Below are 19,224 nucleotides of genomic sequence, written 5' to 3' on the forward strand. Positions count from 1 at the left end.
TAATGGGTGGTATCTAGGGGTGTCCATGCGTAAGCAGAATGGACTTCTTGCACAGCAGAATTCACTCTTCATCTCCTCCCCATCTTTAGCATCTTAATAATCATATAAATAATTTCCCTACTTTCTCCAGGGTCCAACTATGCTGCATTTGTAAGTCCACAGATTATGGCCTAGAGCAGGGAGAGCCAATTTGGTGTCCTTCGGATGTCATTGGATTATAACTCCCATCATTCCTGACCACTGAAAATGCTGGCTGAGGCTGATGAGAGTCAGAGTCCAACAACATTTGGAGGGCACCTCAAAAATACTTCCCAATACTGAAGAGAATGGGGAAAATACAATCCTGCAGAGCTATATTAACGTTGTACACTGCCCTGGGATATTTTTATAAAGGGCCAAGGCTTTTTTTTCCCCCCAGCCAGAACTCACCGTTACCCATTATAAGAGAACAAGGGAGGCATTCATGGTGAGTTCCGGCACCTCCTTTTCTAGAAAAATAGAATTATAAAGGGCAGTATATAAATTGAATAAATAATAGTAATAATAATGATGATACATAATAGCCCTTCAGAAGTTTGTGAATTGTCATTGAATGTTTTGTTCTGTTTTTCATTTGGTTGCATGTATTTTTTTTTAAAAAAAGGGCATCCAACATTAGACTGGAAAATGTGTGTGTGCATGTTACATTTATACTTGAATGTGGTATAATGAAACAAAATCTTTGATATTGTTTGGAAGGTGCCTACATTGCCAGGAAAGACAACTGTGAAAGTCCTCTGTGCGGGGATCAACAGTCAGGACCCACCATATGCTTACACAGAGAGAACGTTCCAGCTATCATTGACATGCATCCACTGGGATGGAAACCCCTGTGGCAAAAATCTGTTAAGGAATTAAGCTAACAGAGAAGTTAAGGGAGAGGAGGAAAAACGGAACATTAAAGGTGGAATTTAGCAGAACCAGTGTAACAGAATTATTAACTCAGCAGCCAAAAAAAAAACAGACGCAAAGGTGTGTCTGCATATTGTACTATAGGAGAATGAACATAGAGTTGTGGACATGACACAATCAATGTCTCCCACTCAAAGTCCAGCAGCCAGGTCCCTAAATACATGTATACTAACATTTTCAGATTATAAATCTGCACACTTTCCTTTTATAAAACAACACAATGCTAAATACTTTAAATCAGGAAAATCAGCACATAAGATGCAGCAGCTAAAACAAGAATCTTGAAAAGAAAAGAGAGCAGGAATGTAGAGAATCCACAGAAGATAAAGGAAAAGTTGCAAATATATGGTATCACCAAAGCCAGATGTCTAGACAGAGGTGACAGGAAGCCATAAACTTCTTAAAATTAAAGGTACAGAAATGGCAGTAGTTAATGGTCAGAAAAAGGCACATTGCACAAGCATTTTTCCTTGGTATGATTTGCTATTGAAGAACTCTATCCTCTAGAACTGTTCTCTATCTACTCCTTAAATAGTACACCTTTTATCATATTTGGCATTATTATATATATATATATATATATATATATATATATATATATACACACACATACATACATACACATGCTACTTTCATAGAGTTGGATCCAGAATTAAGCATGAGTAATGGGGTTGAGGGAAGCTGATTTGCCTGCTACTAAGTCCCATGGCAGACTTCCAGACTCCAAACTGTTCTTCAAGAGGGCTGGGGCCCATTTGTGGTTTGTGCAACTGGAAGAATGGAGCTTCCCCCCAAGAATCAGGCAAAGGCAACTTTGGAATTCTACTAGTGGAAAGTGCCTCTGCATGATTTGGGGCCATTCCCTTTCCCTATATGCCCTCTGGTCCACAGCCCACCCCATCTAGCAGGGTCCCCTGAACCCAGTGAGCATTTTTGGTTGGCTAGGAGGGGCTGTTGCTGGGAAAAGAGAGTGGCAAAGCCAACTTCCATCAGCCCCATTCCCCATGTTTAACTCTGGATCCAACCCATTCAAATATGGATTATTCTACTGGGGAAAGGGACTTCTCAGTAGTGGTGCCATGACTATGGTATGCATTTCCCAGGAAAGCGTATTGGGTTCAATTTCAGTGCCTGCCAAATGGTTTTTGTTTATTTGTTTTAAATTTCTCAGGACTTTTCATTTGACCTGTTTATATCTCTGCTAATGAATTCATGCTGCTTGTAAACTGTTCTTTTAGGATGTTCCTCAGTTGCTGCATTTTTACTTTCTTTTATAGGCTGTCCTAATAATTTATTTTGAAAAACAAGGTAAAAATGCGTACAAAAGATTTCAAATTATGGGATCATTCCCATAAAACCTATTTTTAGATCAGGCTGTACTATTTCCTTTAGTTAAAAATTAAATATTTTACATTTTAAATAATGCATATTTAACTTAAATGGCACTGCACTTCCATAGTATTTTTAATATTGTGATTCTTGAAATAATTTTAAGATTAAGGAAGCATTTTCTGAAGCTGTTCAGTTCTGAGGCTGTATTAATTAATGGTCTGTTCTTTGCTTCCTTCATTAAGGACCATAACGGGGCAAGTTAAACCTGCCGTGAGTTTATATGACAAACTGAACAGCACTATGTTATTGCCATGTACATTTCAGTATCTCTCTTACCCTGCCAAATTTACAAAAGTATTATATAATTTGAAATCGACCCTATTTGCTTGAACAGAGTCAGTTTCCCCAATATGGCTGTCATATGGCATCTACTTCATGGCAGTGGCTTGTCTGTACAACAAGCTAATTTTCTGTGGCCTTGATGTGAAAGCTGTCTTCCTCCAATATGAGCATCTCTCCTGCTTTTTAGAAGGACACCTGGATTTCTAGACACAGATCCAGAGTCCCAGTAGCATTTAGTACTCTACTTCCTAGACCCCGAATGCTGATCTCATCACTTCCAATTTTTCTTTCATAACCTACCCTTTCCTACCCTTTCATTTAGGCAATCGGGGGACAGGAGTGGGGAAGAATTAGTGTAGGCAACACATCTATGGCTGTAGACTAAATGGGCACAAGAAAAATAACATCCAATACCTCTATGTGTAACAACTGCAAGCTCTTTAGGTCTTTCTATCTGCTCAGCATTTCTTGGTCGTCTTCTTGTACTTTGGGTAATTGCTGGTTGAAGGGAGAGCGACTCCTTGGAAGTGGTGAGTTCCAGATCTGATTTTCTGAGATTCACAGCTTGGACTCGCTGCTCTTCGGAAACTCTAGGGCTGGTGACAGTAGTAACACTGGATACAGTAACATCATCAGATGTGCTAGCAACCGTAATATCACCAGCAGTTGCCGCAATATCCTCCTCTAACTCACCAGTGCAGGCAGTTTGGGTCAAAGTGGAAGAAGAAGAACCTGTGGGACACACAGTAGCACTGGATGCTAACTTTTTTCTTTGGAATTGTGTATTCTTTTCTTTTCTTTCTTTTTTTGCTCAGTTTAATCAGATAAAATGTCCCTCTGTTTGCCACATTAAAGACACTGGCAAGAGGCAACTCAATTGCTGTTTATTTAAAATAAAATCTGCTGTACTCAAGAGAACATATTTGCACATCGGTAAGCAGAGTGTACCTACAACCATAGCACTCACAAAGCACAGTTTAATGGAAAAGGTGACCAGAAAAGAACACAATGCAGCATTTATTAGTGGTACCAGTAGGTCGGCAACAGGTTGGCCTTTTATCACTCACTGTCAAATTCATCTGAAAACAGTATTATACATATATATATATATAAGTACACATGGATAAACCAACATAACACATAAAAGCCAGTGGGGTCTAAAAAATAATGAACAACAGTACTCATATTTTAACTGAACTGGTATCTGCTACTTTAAAAATAATTAATTGAATGCAAACTTATCTGTCCCCCTTTTAGAATTGCATACCTAAAGCTTTTTTGTACTTAAAACGATGCATATAAAACTATGGGTATAATCCTTCGCTGTGAGCCAAGGCATGAAAGAATCCACATAGGGCTCAACCAACTCATATTAATTCCTTCCACTCTTCTCAGCATATATACAAAGGGTGCTTGCCTAGGGAGTGCCTAAGGGCAGTGGGGCAAATGAGAGGGCTGGCCTAAAGCAAGCAGGCAATGTCAAGAGCTTGCAGCCATGCTATGACCGAGGGGTAAACAGCTCTGGAAATGCTACAGGAGTCACTTCATGAGGATTATGCACCATGCATCCCCATCTTCTGACAAAACTCTTTAAGCTGCTCAGCCGAAAATAGAAATGAGGACTGATCTGTAGTATAAAGACAAAAGAGTCCTCTTATGTAAGAAGATCTGGTATACAAAGTGTATAGTCTGCATGTGATACATAATCTTCACCTCACCCTCAAATTATTTTTCAGAGCATATAATAATTTTTCAGAGCATATAATTTTTTTTGGGGGGAAGCAAATGTTTGAGGAGGCATCAGTGGCGTAGCGTGGGGGGTGCAGGGGGGGCCGGCCGCACCGGGCGCAACATCTGGGGTTAGGGCAAATCCACGGGTTAGGGGGCGCAAATTACTTGCCTTGCCCCGGGTGCTGACAACCCAGGCTACGCCACTGGGAGGCATTGAGCTAGTGTAGCATGCTGGAGCTTTTCCTCCTTACTGGGGTCAGTTTGGAGGAATCTGTCACATCAGTGCTCTATTCTAGTTTTGCAGTTCAAGGTGTTGATTTTGCTGAATTGGATTCTTAAGAGTCATTCATTGTATGCATTTTTACAAAAATAATAATAAAGAAATCACCAAAAAGCTTGAATGGAAAGCAACATTTGGTTCAACAATTGAATGTTTAGAAAATTAGCTCTAGAAACCTTTTGGAGAACATGATATTCCGTATGTGTTTAAAACAAAATTAGATGTTCCGCAGAGACTTCAGTCTGTCACATTTTGCCTCTGTTGGCTGTATTGCCATCACCAGTCACAACAAACAGGAGTTCCAAAAATTGCTGAGCCAAGTATAGGGAAGAAATGTGAGATGTGGAAATACAGTCCTCTCCATATCTATGTTCTCCCATTTGAGTCTATCCCATACTTTTTATATATCCAGATGTGAATCCAGTGCCAAGGAAGGCATAATTTCTGTGGACTTGATGCCAACTCATAATGTCAGATATTTCCCCATCTCCCACTAAAATGTCTTGTCTGCTTTGAAAAACTGGAGGCTTGGTTAACATCCTTCCACTTATTTAAGTTGTTGTTTTACACTTCTTATGCTTCCAGCAACCTGATATATATTTATAAATTGCATAATTTATACACAATTTTGCACAAGTCTTTTGGACACTCTTTCCTGTCCAGAAACTATAGCAGAGGTAGACCATGTGGTGTCCTCAAAATGTTGTTGGGACTCCCAACTCCATTAGCCTCAGCCTACATGGCCAGTGATCAGAGATGATGTGAGTTGTAGTCCAACAATATTTGAAGGGTTGCCATGTTGGCTACCTAGGCAGTATGGAGATTAGAGGTCCAGCTCATTTACTCCCATATTCCAAAACATATCTGAAGTACTGCCTCACATCCATCCAGAGTTTTTACCATCCCCTTTTCACTGTGCTCATTGCCCATCCCTCCTGCAGCCATCAGATGGCTGTTAACTTATCTTGCCTTTACACAGGGAATTCTAGCAGTAACTCTAAGACTTATTCAGTGAGCATGTCATGTGTCATCTTTCCCTGTGTCTCCAACTATGCAGGTCTCATGCTAGTGGCTAGGGAACTGCAATTAGTGCAGGAGATTATATTAATCCTCTGCTCAGAGATCTACATTAGCTGCTGATTTGTACCAGGTCAAATTCAAAGTGTTACTATTGGTATATAAAACTCTTAATAGCTTGGGGCTATTCTCTCTACTTAAAGAATCACTTTAACCCACATATGCCGACTTGACTGTTTTGCACATGCCACAAAATGTTTGTCCCACACTCGCACGGAATCAATTCTTTGTGGCAGCACTGATTCTCTGGAACTCCCTACTCATTGATATTAAGCTGGAACCTTCCCTGTTTTTTTTTTTTTTTTGGCAGCTTCTAAATACTTTTTAAAAAATAGGCAAGCCTTCCCAGACATGCAATTTTAATGTGCGATTTAATTTGTTTCTGTGTGTGTGTGTGTGTGTGTGTGTGTGTGTGATTTTAACAGATGCTGGACTGACTTATATTTTGTTACTTTGTTTTAGGTGAACTTGCTTTTAATGTTTAATGTTCTCAATATTTTTATTGGAACATTTCATATTTTGGGTAAACCACTCAGAAGTTATGGATGATTAAACAATATACATATATATATATATATATATATATATATATATATATATGCGCTGTTGAATAAGTAAAACAAACAAACTGCAAGTCTCAGAGTTTAATGCTAAGACTCTTTCTGTTTTATGAATGTTGTTTGTTCTAGTGTTGTCTACCATTTCTTTTAATTGTCTCCAGAAAATCTGGTCATCCATATTGATACATAGAAATAATTTTCTATAAATATTCTCAGGCATGTACTACAATTTAACTTTTCTTCATAATCGCAGCAGGCTTGTTTGTAATACAAGTCAGCACCTACACACAGCTAACTAGAGCTCCTGCCTCAGAAAAAGTCTGTCCACTACAATGCTTGGTCCTAATCTGCTATCCTGATAGGCTGCTGAATGCGTAGCTTTCTCCTAAAGTCTAAGAAAACACTGCAAATAGAACAAATACAAAGTGCTTTACAAAGAGTGCAACTAAAATAATGTTCTATAAACTTGAAAACAAAGAAGGGAAACTGCAGAATGCACTGTTTGGGAACTTCAGAACAGTCCATTTCATTTCCAAGTTATATAATTTGCTATGTGGTTGTTTAGTTCTTTAGTCGTGTTATCTTTACAGGCAAATGTTGGACTCAAGTATCTGCTTTGGTGCCACCAAAGAAATGTTCTAATACCTGCTGGTGAAAGGTGAAACTGGTGAGCGGTATGTAAAACTTTTCATTTGAAAGTCTCAACTTTGCAGCAACCATGCTTGATTAACATGTTTGCCAAAACACAAACGTAAGTCTCTTCAGCTTCTAACCTACAAAGCTGAGCATAGTCCATCAACCATGAATGGTGTCATACCAGTAACTAGATGAGCATTCCACAACCTGGCATCCTCCAAGGTTTTTGGACTACTGTACAATTTTCATAATCCTCAGCCAGCACAACCATACTGACTGAGGCTGACAGGTGGCAGTATCGTAGCCAATGAGGTTAATCCAAGGTGTGATTAATGCTTATTATTGCTTATTGCTTATTGAAAGGTACCAGGTTGGGGAAGGCTGGATTAGATAAACTTATTGTACTATCTTCTTGTGCAAGTTGTATTGTTTTTTAGTACTGTGGTTTAATGCTGCAACTCACCCTGAGGCCTTACAGAGTGAATGGTGGGCATTAAACAAATAACTCACCAAGAACAGGAAAAAACGGGTAGCGTTTCTAGCACTTGGCAGGTGATAACAGGAAGACCTTTGGCAGTTGTAGTTTAAAACATCTAAAGGGTACCAGGTTAAGAAAGGATGGACTGAATAATCTTCCTTCATATCCTGTCTTCTGGGAACTTCAAAAACAGGCAGATTTTCCAGCACCTTGCAGCCCATATTAGGAACATCAGAAGCTGTTTTCTACCAGATCAGACATTCCCCCCTCCCCCCTCTAGCTCTGTATTAGCTGCAGTTTTCCAGAGTCTTGACAGAGAGAGTATTTTTATTATTCAATGTCTGATTCTTTTAACTGGAGATGCTGGGGAGTGGACCAAGAACCTTCTGGATGTAAATTATGTGCCCTTCATAGCTGATGGTCTGCACTCAATTTGGTTGATCTTATTTTGTGTAGGTCGGAGCTAATCATGAAGTTTGGTGCATGTTAGATTGAATTAATGGCAAACTGATCATAAATTAATGACTGTATATGATTGAAATGGTGGGACAGAAAAGAAACACAGGGTGACTGAAAAAGATCATTTTGGGTTACAAAAATGGGTTGAAACCCTCCATAATAGAACATCCACTGTGTGTTAAGGAACTCAAGAAGGCTCTAACATCTGTTTTATTCAACAAGGAACAATTGGCCAGAAGCCTGAATATTCTTCTGTCTTGTTCTGAACAATGTCAAAGTGCAGTATAATTAATTACACAACATGGATAATGACTAAGGTCACTATAGATAGACTTGGAATGTTGATAATGAACTGTGGGGACCTTCGCTTTACAACTGCTCCCAATTGCAGCACTTTGAAACTTCACAACAACATTTTGCCCTGACCTTGTCAAACAGAACCCAGTACAAGCACTGAACAGCACCACCTTCATGGCAAATCCCCTTATTATAAATTAAGCTATTCTATTGGCAGTGTTTGCAAAAAATACATGGAATGCACACAGAACTTACTAATCTTTTACCCCAAAGAACAGGGCAAATTAATTATGAATATGTATGATTTAAAAGAATTGCAGTAGATGTATTTCATAACGTGATAGGTCTTTTCATAGTATGATCAGCATGTTTCCCAAAGGGATGCTTATTTCTATGAAATGGTTTTCAAGCAACAAGCCCCTATAGGAAAAGTCATGTTGCACTACTGAATCAAACTTCATTGTTATAAAACAGTGGCAAATAATGGCAATTGTGGAATCAGTGCTGTCCCAAAATTTACTAAGTGAAATGCAAATTATAGTCAAGATATCACATGATACTGAATATAAACATAGTGATACTGAATATAAACATAGATTATATGTGAACATATGAAGACTATGCTGAGCCAGATAATTAGCTCAATGTTCTCTAAACTGACTGACAGTGGTTCTCCAATATTTATTTCCACACCTGACCTGGAGATGCTGGGGTTTGCATGCAAAATTTGTGTTCTGCTATGGAGCTATGGCCCACCCCTAATTTCCTGACTAGGGTTGGCAGGTTTTGTTTTTTGTTTTTACAGGTAAAGAAAACTGAAATTGCGGAAGGAAGGCCTGGAAGCAAAGTTGTTTTTCCACAGAAGCCAAACCTGTGTTTCTTCTCTTCCGAAACATCACAATCTTCAAGTGAAATTCTAAGCCGATAGTGCATTTACATGCACAGGTGAGGATCTATTTTGCATGAAATGTGAAATGAAATGAATGTTCTTGTACCATCAACAGGAAGGCAACAGACAAAAAACAAAAATTGACCAGAAGAATTATTTCCTGGGGGTTGGGGGACCTAACACTGGAACATTTGCTGGAATAGCAAATGACTCTGCTATTCCTTTTTACATTGCTAAAGTACAATCAATGCTATCATAGCATAGGGGGAAAGCCCTTATTTGCAAAATCCTATCCCCAAACACGCAGAGCGTGGCATATTGAATATTGTTACGCAGAACTGAGAACTAACTTCCAACACAAAAAAGTATTGATGGTTTAGGGCAGGTGAGAGGAATCAAGCATATACTACAAAGCAGCTTTCTTCCCATTTTCAAGTGTATTCTATAATACAGATTCTCCCCTTTGTACCATAGGCCTCCATAGGAATGCTGAGATACCAAGCCCATCCTATTTTCAAAACCTTGCCCCTTCCTCTGAACTGATAGTATGGCTCCCTAAATAATTATTAGAAAATCAACTATTGATTGCCAAGTCCCTGAAACATCATATTTTCCCCTAGTGTCTTTGATTATCCACTTTATCATGTGAAGCAGGATTACCAACATTTGCGCATGCATCTTACTATGCACCGAATTTTGGACATTCAATTCTGTAAAATTCTGTCCAGTTACATTCGTATTTATATTTTGTTGGATGGGGAATGTATTTCATGTAAGCTGTGCATAGAAGTTAAGCAAGCATAAATTACAAAGAATTTTTATAGTTGAATGCATCCAATTATTGTTATTTAGAAAAATGCAGAAACCAGTAGGGATATCAGATAACTCAGACACAAAATGGAGCAGAAATTGTCATTTGCTTATGCATCCAGTGCCCAGAATGGAAATCAAACCAGCAAATACGATTGGCATTTACTGCTGCTATCAGTCCACAATATGTAATCAGTCCATGATATGTAACTGAAGATGTGTTTTCCTCACCCCATTTCATTGTGTTTCATTTGCATTGAAATGAATGGCCTTCACATTGACATGAGCGGTGTGGGATAACACAATAATGATGCCAATTAATAGCACAATTAATTAAAAATTCCCGCATGGCAGACAACAAGATGAATAACATAATTGTTGTCAGAAGCCAAAGTTTAATGGAATGGAAACAGCACTGCATGCAACCAACATGGCTCAAAATGGAATCCAATGCCTTCTTGCCACCCTAGAAACTGGTATATTTTAGTTAATTGTCATCCCCACTAATTTTGAGACTTCCAATGGCATGTCAAAATGTTTGTTCTCCTTCTTGAGGTATCTTCTTCCTCCTTGTGTCACTGCTGATTATTCCTTCCCTCTTCACTCTAATGGCGTTGAAAGTTTTCATGAGATTCATGTATTCCTGTGCTAAAACTGTTGTTCCACAGTATGAGCTGAACAATTCTACTCCCCCCCCCCATTTTTTCCATTTTGCTTGATTGATCCTCTAAGGTGTTATTTCTTCAAAGAAGTCTGAAAGGGAAGTGTCTTCCTATTGCTCAGACAACCAGGCCAGTGCTCTCTGACTACTGCACTTGCCAATCTGCCAGTTTGTTTGCCTATCAGCAAACCCTCCCCCCCCCAAAAAAAATCTACCCTAACCTCCATTTTGGTTCAGAACTACCTGACTCCTCACTGCATGATCAAAATTAGGTCTTCTCTTGGCTCCTGCTATATAGGTGTGGGTGTGGGTAGGGAATCATCTTCATTTCCCATTCCTTGCCCTCTTTGTACTCTCATTCATGAGTGCAGTTTCCACTATCACCTGTTCAACAACTGGTCTCTCATGTCTCTCTCCCTGTCCTCCCACATGTTTAACATTCTTGTGTCTATATCCTGTAAATTCATGATTATATTCAACACGCTTACATAAGGAAAAATAACTTAAATTTGTTTTTAATAGAATTCCTGGGTGGAATCAACACACATATAAAAAAACGATGTGAAGATGCTTTTTTAAAAAACGTTTTGAAAAACACATTGAATTTTGCATAGCCCACTGTCACCAACCAGTGTCACAGTTGTATATTTCACTTTACAATACATTTAAAACATTTTATTTGCAGCTGTGTGAATCCCTGTGTAGCAATGTGTAGCTGAGCTATGTAGCAATGATCCATTGGTCCTCCCTGCTCTGCATTTACTACGAAAGCAATAACTAATGCTTGACATGCTGCCTGCTCACCCTGAGGCATCTCTGATTCAGTTAACTTGGCTAACCTACCACAAGGGGGACTTGACAGTGAAAAATGTTGACCATTTGGAATCCTCAGATCTGTCCAATAAAATTCTCAAGTGCCTATTGTATAGTTTTTGTTGTGTTTGCTATCTATCATCACCCTGTATTAAAAGAGGTATATTTTAATCCTGCAACCTTTCCATTGATGCTGAGCTGGACAAGCGTATTGGCAAGGCAGCTACAGCAATGGCTCGCCTCTCCATAAGGTTATGGGAGAATTTGATGCTAATGACCGACACCAATATGGTCTACTAGGCTTGTATATAGAGCATGCTGTTTTATGGAAGTGAGTTATGGGCAACTTATACCCATTAGGAGCAACGCCTCAATGCTTTCCATATGCACTGTGTCAAGAATATTTTGGGCATTACATAGCACTGTTAGGATTCTTTTCCTGTGTTGCAGTCATGGGATTGTTTTTATCACATGACGGTGTATGTTTTCATTCCACATTGTGGGAAGTCATGGAGACAGGATGTTTGCATTACTGTGTTTCTGTGATGTAGGAAGTTTGTCCTTTGTTCTTTCTCTTTGCTTTCTGGTGCTGAAGAGGAAGAAGCTGAGTTATGATGCTCTGAGTGTGTATATGTAAATAAACGTAGTTTAGCCAAATGCTGTGCTACCGAGTCTGTATACTGACTGCCTATACTCTGCTGATCCTGAAATGTGCTGATGCCTCTAAGGTATCAGTTGCTGTGATGTTTGGGCTGGAGAAAAAATTTGAATCTCCTGAATGACCAGGAGGGAGAGAACATGCCAGTCAGGCATGTGTCTCTGCCAGACTCCTACTCATGTGTAGGACCTCCTGACAAGCAGGACAGGGTCTCAAACAAATATGTACTCCCCAAAGCCCACATTCCCAGTGTGTTCGCACTCCTGTCTCAGTGACATCTATGCAGGCTTAGTCATATCCACAGAAAGGAAGATGGCAGGATATGCCTCGCCCCACTCTCCGGCCCTTGGAGTCCTCATAAGGGAGCTGTTCCTGGAAGAAGAACTGTGAGGGGAGAGACTCCATCAGGCAAGGCCTCCTTCCACCTGCCTCGCCCCACCCTCCGGCCCTAGGAGTCCTCATAAGGGAGCTGTTCCTGGAAGAAGAACTGTGAGGGGAGAGACTCCATCAGGCAAGGCCTCCTTCCACCTGCCTCGCCCCACCCTCCGGCTCTAGGAGTCCTCATAAGGGAGCTGTTCCTGGAGGAAGAACTGTGAGGGGAGAGACTCCATCAGGCAAGGCCTCCTTCCACCTGCCTCGCCCCACCCTCCGGCCCTAGGAGTCCTCATAAGGGAGCTGTTCCTGGAAGAAGAACTGTGGGGAGAGACTACATCAGGCAAGGCCTCTTTCCACCTGCCTTGCTCTACCCTCTGCTTCTCAATGTGTATTGTATTGTTTTATGTACTGTGGCTTGCCATTGTTTTATTGATTATAGTTTAGATATTATTGTAACTGTTGAGTGGATTTCTGTTTAACTTTTATATGTTGATATTATTAGTTTATACTATTATAATGATTGTTGAATGTTACTTTTTTGATGGAGGTTGCCTATTTTAAAGTTATGTTTTATTACCACATTTTTGTATTGCATTAGATTGTTATAAGATGTACATTTTTTTGTTTCTTCAGCTTGTAAACCGCCTTGAGTATTGTAAGAAAGAAAGGCGGTATACAAATTAAAAATGATGATGATCCAAGGACATGCTCTACAAGGACCTGGCTTCCGGCACCAGGCCTGTTGGCAGACTAAATCTCTGTTACAAAGATGTCTGAAAACGTGGCATGAAGGCTGGGCTACATTAACCCAGCCATATGTGAATGACTGCTGGGAAGAGTGAAGAGAGAAGAAACATCATGGTGCATTTGCAGCAGCACAACCGGACATCTTAATCTGCCCCAGTTGCAACAAAACATATCTCCCATGGTCTCTACAGCCACAGCAGGCACAGTAACTGTCCAACGGGTTAACTTTACCTCCGAAGGCACACCCTTCCATTGTCTCCCAGGACAAATGGATGCCAACATCCAGATGTCCCGAAGGACTTGGCATGCCCAGTGAAATTCTAGCCTCCCTGCCCCCTTTCACCAGCAGCATCTCCTGTACAATATGATAAAACTTCCCCATGCATCTTTAATTCATAGAGAACTACTGTTTGAGAAACACATGCTGAAAGTCCTCGTGGATACACAAAAGTAGACACATGACTTTATGGATTGGGGTAATAATACTGCTATCACTATTAGCTGCTTTTTATTTATTCTTGTTTTTAATAATATTTATTGATTTGTTAGAGATTCTCCTGCAGAGTTTATTTTCTCTTTAGTTTATGCATACATGTTAAACATTGGAATGTTCAGTGCGTCGAATTGTTTATTGTGAATATTGGTGTGTATAAAAAGGATGGTTTTAAAATATAATTGAAAAACCAATAAAGTTGTCAATAAAATAACAATGATGATTTCCCCCAGATCTGCACTTCTTCCCCTACTTGCCCATGCACACTTGCATCCTTAACAAATGTGTATGGGCAGAACAAATATTATGTGCATTCAAACACATAACCCTGCCATTAGATTGGAGTGCCCATATTTACAGATAGCACTTGGGAACCACTGAAGTTTTATGCATGTGGTTCATACAGTGAAGTTTTGATTTTAAAATAGAGACTGCTTCTGTAAATGTATTCAAGAAATCCCTTTCTTAACAGAGGCAACTGTGTGTACATTTATCTTCAGAGTATTGTAGTAAGTGGAAAGATAAATGCATAACTTTTTAAGGGTAACAGACGAATGTTTATTCCTAGAGTGCCACTGGTAGATTGTGTATGTGTGGCTGTGCACATGCATGCATGCAAAATTAGTGCACTCCATAGGTATGTAAAATTATGAGAAGATTTAACTAAACTGAGCAGTTTCTAAAGAGGATGGTAAATAATCTGGCATTGTAAAGAAGCTGAAAACCCAAAATCTTCCAAGAACATAAAACAGCATCTCCAAAGAATAAATTATAAACTTTTACTGTAGTTTCTTCCCATGCCTTCTCAGCTAACTTTCTCCCTCCACCTCAAGTCATTTACTAACTAAAACACACATTTGCCAGAAAGTTCAGCAGCAAGTAATAACATGCCCATAGTTGAAATATAAGGAAACAGCTGGAACTCCCTATCAGATATAAATTATTTTTGTTTATTTTTCTTTTGGAAGCTGGATTGTTTATAGAAAGTAACAAGCAGAGAGCTGATAGCCACGATATCCTGCTCCTGGTGGCTTATTGCTGACATATGTTATTTCCTAGTCCAAAAAACCTGCAGGAAGAGACATTGTTCTGCCCTTACAGGGTTCATTTAATTAGTGGTAGAAAATCAGTGTATAAGTATTAGGTAGAAGGAATATTATTGTTGCCCCTTTAAGAAAAGGTAGCACATTTTCCATTTCCAGATCTCAACACAGGCTGGGAAATGGAGGCACAGTAATATTTTAGTTTCTATTGGCTCTGCCCAGAGTGGGGAAAACCTCCCTCTCTCCTTTGCAACCTAGTTCAGTTTGCAAGCTCAGGAAGAGAGGCAAACTTGCTTGTTCTTACAAAGACTCCATAGAGAACTTTATTATAAAGAGCTTTCTAACCACATTTCTTCAGAGCCAAAAGGACAGCCTACTGGAATGTGAGTCCATGTGCCTTGTGAACTTCAATAAAATACATGTTTAAGATCTTTTGTGGAGTTTTGTTGAATACTATCCAGATTGAGAGAGAAGTCTCAGGATGGAAGAGGCATTGATCTGTTAGAAATCACACACACTCAAAAAAGAAAAAGGAAGATAAACTAAAACGCACAAAGAGGTCATCAAGTCTTTGAAGTTCATCAAAACCCGTTATGAGACGAAGTTAATTAGCAAACAAAACCCAAAATGTGGAAGAAGGGCAAAAGGGGTGTTAGTAGGCAAAAGGAAAAGGCCTTAATTTAAAGCAGCTAGGAGCAAGCTGTTTGTAATAATTATTCAACAGGGGAAAGATGCAGTTATTTCTGTGTCTATTCAGGAGTGCATCATAGTGTTCAATGGCACTATACCTGAAAGTAAATCCCAGCAGTATTGAGCAAGGCAAGCATAGTTGAGGAGTTGGAGAAGGGATGAGGGCTCATGGATACTTTGGGGAAAACATGGGGGTTCACAGCAAATTAGAGGCGGGGATTCATGAAAGCTGCAATTGGTTAAAAGAGCAGCAGGCTTTGAAAGGGCTTAGAATTGGGATTGGAAATGAAAATAACTGAGCTATTTTCTGACATTTTAGATTAGAAACACTTTGGTTAACTGAAGCCTGGGAAAGTGATTCACTCATCACTAAGGGCAAGGAGTGGTGAGCTTGGCCATTTATTTATTTCACAAAATTTATATACCATTTGATTATAATAAAACCTCAAAGCAATTTACAAAAAAGAGTAATAGAATATAATTATCAGTGGAAAAAAAGTTAACTTTTTAAAACATAAAATAATAAACTAAAAACCAGATTAAAACACATGCCGAAACAGTGATATCACAGTCTTTTATGTTGATGTATTGCACAGATTGTGTGTGTGTGTGTGTGTGTGTGTGTGTGTATGTATGTGTGTGTGTTTGAGTTCCTAGGAAGAAAAACAGGATGGAAATAAAAAAATACAAAACAAATTAAGAAATATTCAAATTAAGATATAACAGCAAAGCACTCCTATCTGACAACATGAAAAAAGTCAAATAATGTTTTTACTCTGCAGTTTCCTGGGCAATTATTTTTAACAACCTCCATTACATTTCATTTTCCTTTTAATGTTTGGGGATAACAGTGAAATTGACTGTAAATTCAGTTTGGCACTTAACTATACACCCTTTGAACATCGCTATACACATTAGAATGTAGTATGGGGATATGATTGATTTTCATAACAATTTCTCAGATACTGGCTGTTATTGTGAACACAATAAAAGAAATAGATTATGGTATAATTCTACAGAGCAATTTCGTGCCACATCTAATGTGCAAGTCCCATTTCTTAGTAATGTTCAACGAGATAAATTTGCACAACTATTTCAAGTTGACTTCCTGGAATTAAAATACAGCTTGGTTCAGTTTTCCTTTCCTTCTGTTTTGATTAAAAATCAAACAGAACAGATATAAGGAAAAGATTAATGTGACTGAATAGTTGATTTAAAAAGTCAAGCAGTAAAAAGAGTGAAAAAAGCAAATTTCCATTAATCCTTCTTTACTAATTGAATATGTGTTGTGTATTTAGAGAAATTGTGTCCTCCCTAAAAGAGGGCATGTGTTAAGGTGAGACCTGGAGACTGACCTCCTGTGTTGTGGGTGGGTGAGATTGGATAGCCACAACACCCGATTGGTAGGTCCCTCGTTGTTGGGTTCAATCTGACCAATGGGGCACAGTCTAAATGGATCGAGCGACCTATATATACCCATGCATGTGACCCAGAGCTTCCTCTTTTGGCTCGTGCATTCGGAACAAGCTAACAGTGTGTCCTCTGTGTAGCCGAGAGACTTACCTTCGACGGATCGTCTTGGCGATTTCTTTCCGTTTTTTATTCCCCCTTTTCATTGCCTTTGATTGCTCCTTTTTGAGTTGTCCTCTACTCCTTCCCTTCCCTTTCCCTTCCTTCTAGTGTGGCTTTGCCCCTCTGGGACTCCAGCCCCCAGGCGCTCCCATTGTGGAGCTTGCCGCTGCCCGTTTATTGCTCCCTCACATTGCAGCGGCTGGTGTTCCGGCTCCAGCAGCAGCCTTGTGCTTAATACGCAACTTTGGGCAATTGCAATTGTTGCTCTATTAGCGCTTGTTAAGTCCTTTATTGGTTTCATTGCAGTGAGAGTTCCCTCTCCTTGCCTTGATTGTGCCCCTTTTGTTTTAGCTTTGTCGGGTATTTGTTAAGGGTGGGGGGGAAACCCCATTTCATTCCGGCCGCCATTTTAGGTCACAGGGACAGGTTAGTTCCTGATTAGTTTCTGGTGGGAGCGTCATTTTGCCTTGGCAGGAGCGCCATCTTGTTGAGACAGGAGCGCCATTTCAAGGCCTAGGTCCTTTTGTGTGATTGTAATTAGTACCCCTATGCAAGAAGAAAGTATCGTGATGCCTATTAAAAGGAATCCCAGCCCTGCACTCCCTTCTAAGAGGGTCATTAGAGGTCCCTCTCAGTCACTGCATTCTGTGCCACCCCCTGTGGTTTATCAGCCTATGCAGGAGCAGAAAGGAGCCTCTCCTCAAGCAGCCCAGGATGTTAAGTGATGGCTTATTGACCCTAGCTCACACTCCCATTAAGTTATCTGCCTTGAGGGAGTGGCTGTGCATCTACCCCAATTTGGTAGCTGCTTCATATTTGTGGCTGGGATTTTCAGAGGGCTTTCGTATTCCAGTGCTGTTCCCGCCCAAGGCCACGAAAGTTGAAAATAAAAAATCAGTGAGAGAGATGCCTGATATAGCCGGGAAAATGATCAGGAAGGAATTAGCACTGGGAAGGATGGCTGGACTATTTGAGTGCCCTCCTTATCCGGATTTGCACCTTTCCCCTTTGGGTGTGGTGCCTAAAAAAGCCCCTGGGGAATTTCGCCTAATTCACAATTTATCTTACTCACAGGGTTCATCAGTAAATGATGCCATCCCTCCTGGGTTGTGTTCTGTCAAGAATGCCACCTTTGACCAAGTGGTCAAGTTGATCAGAAGCTTTGGGAAGGGTGTACTTTTGGCAAAGTGTGATGTGGAATCTGCTTTCCGCTTACTTCCTGTTCATCCATGATTTTAAGTTGCTTGGCTTCCAGTTGGATGGAGCTTATTATGTGGATAAAGCCATGCCGATGGGCTGCTCTATATCTTGTGCAGCTTTTGAAGCCTTCAGTACATTTTTGGACTGGGCCTTGCATACCAAGACAGGTTGAAGCGGCATGACCCATTACCTCAATGACTTTTTACTAAGTTCTGCATCCAATTCTGACGAATGCTTGCTATTACTGATGCACTTAACGACCTAACTAGGGAGTTGGGTGTTCCCTTGGCAGCTGATAAAACTGAAGGCCCAGTCACGAGGTTGTCTTACCTTGGAATCCAGTTGGATACTGTGGCACAAAGTTCCTCTTTGCCTGAAGGAAAATTGGTGGCCCTGTGTGACATCATTATGGAATTTTTGCCACAGGAAAAGGTTACCTTGAGGCAGATTCAGTCCCTGTTGGGCCATTTGAATTTTGCATGCAGGGTGGTTGCCCCTGGTCGCCCTTTTTTGCGCACGCTTAGCAAGACTCTCTGCAGGCCTGCGGTCACCCCATCATTGGGTGTGACTGCCCAGTGAGGTCAGAGCAGACCTCGAGATGTTGCTTGAATTCCTGAGGGAGTTGAATGGCGTATCCTTATGGCAGGATACTTTGAATCTGCAATTTGATTTCCAGGTCCATTCAGACGCTGCTGGATCCTTGGGTTTTGGGCTTTATTTCCATGGCCGTTGGTGTGCTCAGTAGTGGCCTGAGCACTAGCAGCGTATAGCCGTTACCCGTGATTTAACATTTATTGAGTTTTCCCCCATTGTAGTAGCAGTGCACATCTGGACCATGGAGCTCAAGGACCGGCGGGTCTGTTTCTAGCCTGATAATCAGGCCATGGTGAGCATTCTGGCAAGGCAGTTGTCACATTCAAGCAGAGTCTCTGCCCTATTGCACACATTTGTGCTGCGGTGCCTCAGGTTTAATATTGTGTTTTCTGCCCGTTTTCTCCTGGCACTAATAATGCTATTGCTGATGCCCTATCTCGTTTTCAGATGGAGCACTTCAGATCCCTGGCTCTGGATGCCCAGCAGCTTCCGGAATATTTCCCGGTTCAGCTTTGGAACCTTGGCAGCAGCTAGTC

At 40.3% G+C, this 19,224-nt stretch overlaps 1 protein-coding gene across 5 annotated transcripts in view; it reads right to left on the reverse strand.

Annotated features, from left to right (window-relative positions):
- Positions 1 to 19,224, reverse strand: part of CSMD3 (CUB and Sushi multiple domains 3) — a 584,373-nt gene that overhangs the window by 313,235 nt on the left and 251,914 nt on the right. For 3 of the 5 annotated variants that reach the window (XM_083621789.1, XM_083621788.1, XM_083621792.1), the window contains exon 7: positions 3,040 to 3,357. The exons of the other annotated variants lie outside the window; for them this stretch is intronic. In XM_083621789.1, the coding sequence (XP_083477915.1) occupies positions 3,040 to 3,357 (318 nt within the window). The remainder of the gene's footprint in view (positions 1 to 3,039; positions 3,358 to 19,224) is intronic. 5 annotated transcript variants of the gene reach the window in all.

Source organism: Podarcis filfolensis (assembly GCF_964270895.1).
Source record: "Podarcis filfolensis genome assembly, chromosome: 7".
NCBI lineage: Eukaryota > Metazoa > Chordata > Lepidosauria > Squamata > Lacertidae > Podarcis > Podarcis filfolensis.